Source organism: Phocoena sinus, chromosome 10, assembly GCF_008692025.1.
Source record: "Phocoena sinus isolate mPhoSin1 chromosome 10, mPhoSin1.pri, whole genome shotgun sequence".
Classification (NCBI taxonomy): Eukaryota; Metazoa; Chordata; class Mammalia; order Artiodactyla; family Phocoenidae; genus Phocoena; species Phocoena sinus.
Window position 1 is genome coordinate 86,393,186 of NC_045772.1, and position 10,605 is coordinate 86,403,790.

The 10,605-nt window shown below is 36.1% G+C and overlaps 1 protein-coding gene across 1 annotated transcript in view; it reads right to left on the reverse strand.

The window, feature by feature from the left end:
* The window catches only part of SLCO1C1 (solute carrier organic anion transporter family member 1C1), a 53,682-nt gene extending 43,509 nt beyond the window's left edge, over nucleotides 1–10,173 (reverse strand). Inside the window, 2 exon segments of the mRNA XM_032646026.1 lie at nucleotides 8,787–8,928; nucleotides 10,045–10,173. Of these exon segments, the coding sequence (XP_032501917.1) occupies nucleotides 8,787–8,928; nucleotides 10,045–10,173 (271 nt within the window).
* Nucleotides 10,174–10,605: the final 432 nt, after the last annotated feature.

Consider the following 10,605-nt stretch of genomic DNA (forward strand, 5'->3'; position numbering starts at 1 on the left):
CAGTACTTCAGATAACAGAAAAGAAAGCTACCCAACTCATGCTATAAGACCAATATACCCTTGCAATTCAAACTAGACAAGCACAATGAAAGAAGAGACCAAATGCAGTTTATTCTAGGAGTGCAAGGGTACCACCAAATAAGAAACAAATCTATTAATTAAAGCTCTATATTAAATAATGGAAGAGGAAAAATTCCATGGTTATCTTGAGAGATGTAAAACATTTAATATAATTAACCATTTATAATAAGAAAAAATCTGAGCAAATTAACTTTTAAACTGTATCTATCAAAACTGCACAGCACAGATATTGTTTAATGGTGAAATTTTTAAAATATTTTCATTAAGTTAAGATACAAGAGAAGGATGCCCACTGTCACTACTTCTGTTGGACATAGTTCTGAGCCCAATGCAATAAGGCAAGAACAAGAAATAATAAATCTAATAATTGGAAAGGATGATATACAGTTGTTTTCTGTTTCAGACAATATGATTGTTCAGGAAACTCTACAGCATCTATAGACAATCAATTAAAGTTAACATAAATTCAGCAAGACTGCTGTATATGTATAACATTAGATATTAATACTCTTCCAGTATTCCAGGAATTACTAAATAAGAAATGTAACAAAAATTCTTCTCACAATAGCAACAAAAACTTTAAATATGTAGGAATAAATCTAACAAAAGATAAGTAGTATATTTATAGATTATAAATATATTACTGAAAGCTATAAAAAGAATAACTAAATTGAGATATATACCATGTTCTTGGATGGAAAGACTCATAACATAAAATTTCAGTTATCTGATTTGATATATAAATTCTATGCAATTTCAGTCAAACCAAAATTGGATGTTTCAGGAAACTATTCCAAGTAGAGCCAAGAAAAAATTTGATGGAAAAGTTGGAAATTTTCCTACCTAGTAACAGAGCTAATTATAAAACTATTAATCAAGAAGACAGTCTTGTATTGAGTCAGGGATCAACAGACTTACGGAAAGATTTACACCTAAGTGATAAGTTAATATATGATAAAGAGGGTATTGCAAATAACTGGGTTAAGTATATATTGAATTAGTGCTGATTGGACAATTTGTTATAATAATATAAAGAGATTGCTACCTGACTTTGTATTTTAAAAAAATGTATTTTAAGGATATGTCTTTTCTGGTCCAGCATGTAAGAAGCTAGAAGTATCCACTTCATCCTAACACCAAGTAAAAAGTTGAAAAATCAACAACTCTTCTTAGATCTGTCAGAAAGATGGGGTCATAGGGCAAACTGCTGTCCCCAAAATTGGAGAGACCAATAGGCAAATGCAGAGAATTGTGGCCAGCTGGAACAGAAATCCACAACAATAAATCTCCTTGGGAACAAGTGTTATGGTAAGAAAAACCTGAACTATAACTGACAGGAGGCTCAGCATCAGCAATTCTGAGAGATAAAAACTCCAGAGGGACCCAGTGATTGAGGGCACACACTCTCTTGTGAGTTTTACTTCAGGAGCTCAATTAGGTTCTCACAGTGAATATTGGAGAATAAAACTTTTGTGCTTGCAGCATAGGGAGGGGAAAGGAAACCATTTTGAAATACATCGGAGCACTCTGTTTTTCTTAAGAAAGTCTGCTTTTAGGGGAAACTAGTAACCAGAGTCTAACCTGCTGGGGCATTATCAGAGCCCAACTGACCTGGGGGAAGGGAAATACCCAACTTCAGCTGTTCTAGCTATCCTGTCCCATCAGTGAGGGATAGGGGGACTGAGAAGCACATCTGAAGTTCACAGTCCAGAGGCATAGGCTCACTAAGAGCCTGAGACCCGTAGGACTATAGAATACTTTCTCTCCCTCACACAATACCATCATATTACTAAAGGCCTATTTATAGCAGTTCCTTTTACCCAGTACATCATTTCTGGCTATGAAGGAAAAAATTATAAGACATACTGAAAGTAAAAAGAAAAACTTTTTGAAGAGACAGCAAGAATCAGAACCAGACATGGCAGAGATTTTGGAGTTGTCTGACTAGAAATTTAAGACAACTATGATTAAGATGTCAAGAGGTCTAATGGAAAAACTAAAGAGCATGCAAGAACAAATGGGCAATGTAAATCAGAGAGATGGAAATTCTGGGAAAGATCAAAAAAAATGCTAGAGAACAATAACATGGTAACAGAAATAAAGAATGCCTTTGATAGGCTTGTTGGTAGACTGGACACAGTTGAGGAAAGAATCTTTGAGCTTGAGGATATATCAATAGAAAACACCAAAACTTAAAAGCAAAGAGAAAAAGAGACTGGAAAAAAAACAGAACAGAATATCCAAGGACATGGAACTATAAGAGGCGTAACATGCAGGTAATGGGAATTCCAGAAAGAGAAGCAAGAGTCAAAGGAATAGAAGAAATATTTAAAATAATGACGATTGAGAATTTCTACCAAATTAATATCACACACCAAACCACAGATCCAGGAAGCTAAGAGAACAATGAGCAGGATAAATGCCAAAAAATCTAAACTAGACATATAATTTTCAAACTACAGAAAATCAAATATAAGAGATAATTTATAAAAAAAGAAAACTCACTTATAGAGGAGGAAAATAAGAATTACATCTTATTTCTCTTCAGAAACCATGCAAACAAGAAAAGAGTGTAGAAAAAATTTTTGAAGTGTTGAGAGAAAAAACCCCCACCAACCTAAAGTTCTGTACCCTGTGAAGTTATCCTTCAAAAGCAAAGAAGAAATACTTTCTCAGACAGACAATTGAGGAAATGTGTTTCCAGTAGACCTGCCTTTCATGAAATGTTAAAAGAAGCTCTTCAGAGAAAAATAATAATAATAAAATTCAGAAACTCAGATCTACATAAAGAAAGGATGAGCATCAGAGAAGAAATAAGTGATGGTAAATTTAAAACTTATTTTTCTTATTCTTAATTGATCTAGCAGATAACAGTTTGTTCAAAATAATAATATCAAAAATGTGTTCAATGATGTATTCTTATGTATGCATGTTTGCTTATGTATAAGTGAAATAAAATGAATAATAACAGTGATACAAAGGATGGGAGGGAGGAATTCAAATTGAAAGACACAATCTGCGAACACTCACATAGGGAGATACAGGTAATCTGAATATACCTATATCTATTAAAGAAATTGAACCAATAATTAATATCCTTCCAAAACAGAAAGTACCAGGTCCAAGTAGATTCACTGGTGAATTTTCCAAACAGTTAATGAAGAAATTATACTAATTCTCTACAATCTCTTTCAGAAGATAGAGAGGGAACACTTCCTAATTCTACAAGTGCAACATTACCCTAATACAAAAACCAGAAAAAGCATTACAAGAAAAGAAAACAACAAACTAATATCTCTCCTGAACATAGGTGCAAAAATCCTCAACAACATATTAGCAAATCAAATCCAACAATATGTAGAAATAATTGTACATTAAGACCAAGTGGGATTTATCCCAGGTATGCAGGGCTGGTTCACCATTAGAAAATTAATTAATGTAATCCATCATATCAACAGGCTAAAGAAGAAAATTCACATGATCATATCAATATATGCAGAAAAAGCATTTGACAAAACTCTACAACCAATCATGATTTAAAAAAAAAGAAAAAAAAAACTCCATAAACTTGGAAGAGAGAGGAATGTCCTCAACTTGATTAAAAAAAAAAAAAAAAACTACCAAAAACTACAGCTAATATCATACTTAATGGTAAGAAATTCAAAGCTTTTCCACTAAGATCAGGCACAAGGCAAGTCTATCTCCTCTCACCATTGCTTTTCAATATTGTACGGGGAGTCCTACTTAATGCAATAGGACAAGAAAAGGAAATAAAGGTACACAGATTGGGAAGGAAGAAATAAAACTAGCTTTGTTCCCATAAGACATGATCATTTTTGTAGAAAATCTGAAAGAATTAACAAAAGAACTGGAACTAATACATGATTATAGCAGGGTTGCAAGATACAGGGTTAATACACAGAAGTCAATCACTTTCCTATATGTCAGCAGTGAAAAACAGGAATTTAAAAACATGATACCATTTACATTAGCACCCCCTAAAATGAAGTAAGTATAAATTTAACAAAATATGTACAAGATCTATATGAAGAGAACTATAAAACTCTGGCTAAAGAGATCAAATAACTCAATAAATGGAGAGATATCTTATGTTCATGGATAGGAAGACTCAGTATTGTCAAGATGTCATTTCTTTCCTACTTGATCTATGCATTCAATGCAATCTTAATCAAAATCATAGCAAGTTATTTGTGGATAGTGACAAACTGATTCTAAAATTTTTATGGACAAATAAAATACCCAGAATAGCCAACAAGATATTGCAGAAAAACAAAGTTGGAAGACTGACACTACCCAATTTCAAGACATACTCTAAAGCCACAGTAATCAAGACAGTGTGACACTGGTGAAAGAATAGATAAATAGATACATGGAACAGAATAGATAGCCCAGAAACAGACTACATAAATACAGTTAACTGGTCTTTGAGAAAGGAATAAAGGCAATACAATAGAGCAAAGATAGTCTTTTCAATAAATGGTGCTGGAAGAACTTGACATACACATGCAAAAATACCACAACAAAACTGAATCTAGACACAGACTTTACAGTCTTCACAAAAATAAACTCAAAATGGATCACAGACCTAAATGTAAAATGCAAAACTATAAAACTTGTAGAAGATAACATAAGAGAAAACCTAGAAGACCGTGGGTTTGGTGATGACTTTTTAGATGCAACACCAAAAGCCCAATCCATGAAAGAAAAAATTGATAAGCTGGACTTCATTAAAATTAAAAATTTCTGCTCTATGAAAGATGATGTTAAGAGACTTAAAAGACAAACCACATACCAAGAGAAAATATTTGCAAAAGCCATATCAGATAAAGGACTGTTATCCAAAATACACGAAGAACTCTTAAAACCCAACAATAAGAATACAAGCAGCCTGTTTAAAACATGGACCAAATACCTCGATGGACAGATCACCAAAGAAGATACACAGATGGCAAATAACCACACAAAAAGATGTTCAGCATCCTATGTCATCAGGAAACTGCAAATTAAGAAACAATGAAACACCACTACATATCTATTAGAATGGCCAAAATCCAAAACATTAAATGCTGCTTAGGGTGCGGAGCAACAAGAACTCTCATTTATTGTTGAACTCTCATTCCAAATGGTGCGGCCACTTTGGAAGACAATTTGGTGGTATCTTACAAAACTAAACATATTCTTCCCATAAGACCCAGCAACTATGCTCCTTGGTAATTATCCAAAAGAGTTGAAAATTTATGTCCCCACAAAAATCTGCACACACAGATGTTTATAGTAGCTTTCTTTATAATTGCCAAAACTTGGAAGCAATCAAGAAGTTCTTCACTAGATGAATAGGTAAATAAACTAAGGTCCATTCAGAAATAGATTATTATTCAGTGCTAAAAAGAAATGAGTTATCCAGTCATGAAAAGACATGGAAGAACATTAAATGCTTATTGCCATGTGAAAGAAGCCAATCTGAAAAGGCTACATACTGTATGATTCCAACTGTATAACATTCTGAAACAGGCAAAACTATGGAGACAGTAAAAAGATCAGTGGTTACCAAGGGGTAGGGGGTAGGGATGGATAAATAGGCAGAGCACAGAGGATTTTTAGGGCATTAAAAGTGCTCTGTATGATACTATAATAGTGGATACATGTCATTATACATTTGTTCAATCCCACAGAGTATACAACACCAAGAGTGAGCCTTAACGTCAACTCTGGACTGTGGATGATAATGAGGTATCACTGTAGGTCATCAACTGTAATGAATGTACCACTGTGGTGAGGGATGTTGATAATGGGGGAGGCCGTGCATATGTGGGGACAGGGGGTTTATTGGAAATCTTTGTACGTTCTGCTCACTTTTGCTGTGAACCCCAAACTGCCTTAAAAAACAAAGTGTATCTAAAAACATCTATGTCAAGTTGACTAAAATACTAAAATGTAAGAGGCAAAAGTTTTAAATATTTAGAAGAAAATACATGGAGAAATATTTGAAACAAAGAATTAATATCTGCAAATATTAGTAGGTCTTGATAAGAAAACATTTTATTTTCTTGGAAACTCTCTGTCATTTTTGGAGAAAGAGTCCTTGTTACAAGAAAATACTTTACTTGGGAAGAAATTGAGTATCCAGTAGGCAGATGTTAGATGATAATGCCAATTGATGTCAAAGGATAAATGAAATTGTTCTGCAAAAAATAGAAGAATTTAAAGCTAGAGACAGAGGGTGGGAATGGGTCCAGAGCTCTGGAAGGAAGGAATATGAAGAGAGGCAAAAGGAGTAAATTAAAATTATGGTCAGGAAACCCACTTTTCTGGAAAACTAGGGATTGCAAATAACTAGAGCAAACCTGTAATGGTTGGCATAAAGTTTTGCAATGGAAGTCAGAGGACTTTTATTGCATCTAATCCAATAAACAATTTCTATCCTTAGAATGGTCTGGAAGAATTAATATGAATTTAGACTCGGGGCCCTTTTTTTACTTCCTATGCAACATTAGTACTCTCTATTAAATATAGACCCTCTCAAGTTTTGCATTGGGGTCTGGGAATCTAAGAAAAATTTGGACCAGATTCTTCCCAAGTCTCTTCAGCTACAAAATGTTTTTATACTATAATCTAGAGTGAGCAATAATCAATGAATCACTTCATATGTAATTTTCTGTCTTCTCATTTCTTCTTCTTTCTGTAAGTCTGATTTATTCTTTTGATCTGCACCCAGCTTCCTCTTCATACTTGTTTCTTCTCCTGATGCAGTGTTACCCTTACCTTGACTCTCCATGGACTTTCATTCCGTTTAGGGTTGTAGGCAGGGCAGTCATCAAGGAATAAATCAGCTCTCCAGGCGTCTCCAATTAGTTTACACAAGGTAGTGATATGATCAGGTGTTCTAGAAACTTGTTACACAAAGTGCAGCCCATTGATGAATAGCATCAACATCGTATTGGAGCTTGTTAGATATGCAGGATCTTCCCTTCCTACAGAACGTCTGTGCATTTTAACACAATTGACCAGTCATTTGCGTGAACATTAACGTTTGACTAGCACTGAACCAAGAAATCTTTTCCTGGTAGGGTGATGAAAGATGGATTTGGGGAATAAAAGCCTGAAGGTAAAAGGGTACCTATTCACTCTTTTAATTCTTCCTGATATTTAGGGTAAGAACTGATATATACAGTATGAACTTGGATGATCAGGCCACCCAAGATGGCTCTTTTTTTGCTCTACGTACATTCCCTGCTCAACCAGTGCCTGCTTCATCTACACTACTCACACTGCCAAGCTTCCTGTATATTTGCCCCTTCAGCTGGTGATTGTTCTAATTTTAGATCAGAACACCTCCACTAGGATAGCTTGTCAAAGCGGCAGTGAGGGGGCGTGCCACCTACTGGTTTCCCTGGTAACCAATGAGCCAACCTGAAGTCAATTCCCCCTATAACTGGTAATCTCCCCCTCCTCCCTGGGAGAGAAGACTGCCGCCATGTCCTGCCTGCAGTCAGCCGCACACGGTGGCTTGTTGCTCCAGGACCTTGCTTCAGACGTGTAAGTTCCCCCTATCCGTTAAACCACTGATGTTTCTGTCGCTAACTCTGGGCTCTTTCTTCGGTCTTGAAGCCGGACAAGCACAGGGCTTGCTGGCCTGCGGGTGCAGCCCAACAGAACTAAAAAAGTAATTGTTGAAGAGTTGAAATATATCCCTTCACTCTTCTGAAGGTTTAAGTGAAGCTGAACCTGGAGCCACTAGAGATTTTACTATAGCATATATTTGAAACTCAACAAGCAGAAAGGACCACAGAGACTATTAATTTTGTTTACTTCAAGAAGGAATCAAAGCCCCTTAGTTTATCAACTCAGGAAGCTAAATGGGATTACACTCTTTAAAGTACTTCCAAAACAGTGACTAAAATCACTTGGTCTTTTCAAGTTCAAAGTGTACAGTCAATGGCTATAACCAAAGAACCCGGAGAGTAGAATTTTTATTGCCTGTTTTGCTCTAGTGTTCTTGTTAATAGAATCCCTTTATATTCTTTCTAGGCCACTGGACAGAAATACCCCTTTTATAGTTTAACTTCTTAAATCACTACAAGATATTTTTCTAGAGCTTCTTTGAAGCTCTAGAAAAGTTTGAATCACAGGGCTTCCAGGATATAAAACTCTTTTGTAAGGACATTTCCTGCATACTTTTAACTCAAAATACCAGCAGCATCTCACTCTCTCTCCTAGAGAAGTCTCACTCTGATTGAAAACTTGTGTGAGTCATATAATAGTGAACACCTGGGGCAGGAAGTTAATTGCTGTTTGCTCGGAGAGAAGAAATTGCCTATACTGTAGCACAAGGCCATGGCAAACTCTGTCCAAATAAGATTTTAGAGATAGAGTCTGATACTAGCAGACAGCAGAATGCAGTGAGGATGTCATTTAGTCGTGCCTAGAAACCTTGTACTTGAAAGTAAAGTCAGGGCTTCCGGTGGCGCAGTGGTTGAGAGTCCGCCTGCCGATGCAGGGGACACAGGTTCGTGCCCCGGTCCGGGAGGATCCCATGTGCCGCGGAGCGGCTGGGCCTGTGAGCCATGGCCGCTGGGCCTGCGCGTCCGGAGCCTGTGCTCCGCAACGGGAGAGGCCACAACAGTGAGAGGCCCGCGTACCGCAAAAAAAAAAAAAAAGTAAAGTCAGGCATCTGTAATACCTACCAATTTCAAAACTACCATCAATAACTCCCACCAGTGAAGAAGGGATATCAAACCTTCTCTCTATCTGAGTGATGGTGCTCTTCAGGTAGCCTTCTGCCAGTGCTTTGGCAAAGTAAACAAAAGACAGGGCACCCAAGAACACCTGAAAAATATGACAGGTCACACTTAGTCTAACTCCAGCCTGACATATGACTGGAAATTTACTAAACAGAGAGACAGAAACACAAACCACAAACCAGGTAACAAGCCTGTTACCACTGAAGATTTCATTCAAGCAAAGTAATAGGCTTCTTCCCACCTCAAGCTCATGTAGAGTTCTAAAAATTCAAATAGACTTTCATTCATAATGTATGTTGAATTCCACCCTTTCTCCCCCTCTCCCCCAAAGGGCATTCAAAGATGTCTTGGCTTTGAAAAGAAGATTCATTGCATGGGGAAGCAGAGAGAGGAAGGAACCATTGAAAGGTAAGAAAATAAAACAAAAACCATCAACCAAATACTCAACATCTTATCACAGGTCTAATACTCATTATTGTGTATTTCACAGCAATGGTTAATGTTCTAGCAGGGAACGTAACAGACTGAAAAAGTAGAACTACTATTCTTTGTGTTTAAGTTCATATTCAAGTTAAATTCATACTCAAATTCTTATTCAATGAAAAAAATATATTCTTTTTGATATCTGGCTTGTGTGTTTTGCTAGACCTGGGTCTGTGATGGAGTATCTATAAGGCGGATTATATGAAAAAAACCACATATGTATTTGTTGAGTGAATATTTGATGCAAGGAAAGTATAGGAACTTGGAGTCACGTTGAGCACCATTTAAAAGGGAAACCTGTCCCTTACTGTGTGGCCAGGAAAGTCAAATTTTTCATTTATAGAATGGGAATAATATGGATGTTTCATAGATTAAATGTTACAGCTGTGCATAGCATAACATCTGGTACATGGTAGATATTTAATGAATATCATTACCTCTCTCCTTTCTGTTTCGGGGGGGCATTCAAGTGAGCCAGGAAAGTAATATTTAGTAATTTAACCTACATAGTCAGGCAAAGATTGCTTTCACTGCCCAGCAAAGTGTGGTTTTCATAAATTGCATCTAAGGTCACTTTTTAAAGTGGAAAAAATTTCTCACCTCTAGCTATAGTGTGTAGAAAATAACTGGATCAAGAACTGAGAGCATGGACTCCACCAAATTCTCTTAGCTCTTTAGTTAACCACTTATGGTTGTTTATCATTTAATTGTTTGTTACCTTTAGTTCACCACAGCAGGGTTGTTTCTCCTCTGAGGAGGGATATTCTGTTTTAAAGGAAGGCCTCCCAACAGGTTGCATTGAATTTTTGCTGAATAACTGGATATTTTCTTTGGATGAAGTGTCCATTATGAAAACATTCCTTGACTCTGATCTGTCAAAGTTGATTTTTAAAGAAAAAAAAAAAAAATTTAATTCAAACCCATGCAGTTGATTAGATAATGTTTTTATTTCACAATAGATCACAATTCTGTAGACATAACTTGATGTGAAGTTCCCTCATTTTACCACAGTAAGTTGGCAAAGTTTTCCAATTAAAATCGACCAGGATATCTGATTAAGCAATCCTGCTCTTGGGACTCTGTAGCCAGCATTCTTTCTCAATCCCTCCAGTTTAAGCCTCATTATAGCAAAGAATAAATTTAAATGTTGCCTTTGGAATAAATAACGAGGAAGAATTTTGCTAACTTTGTGGTCTTGCCAGCTTAAACTAGAAGCAAGCAGGAAAGGAAGAAGAGGAATTCAGCCATTTGAATATTGATTCATTAGAATTGAGTCTTT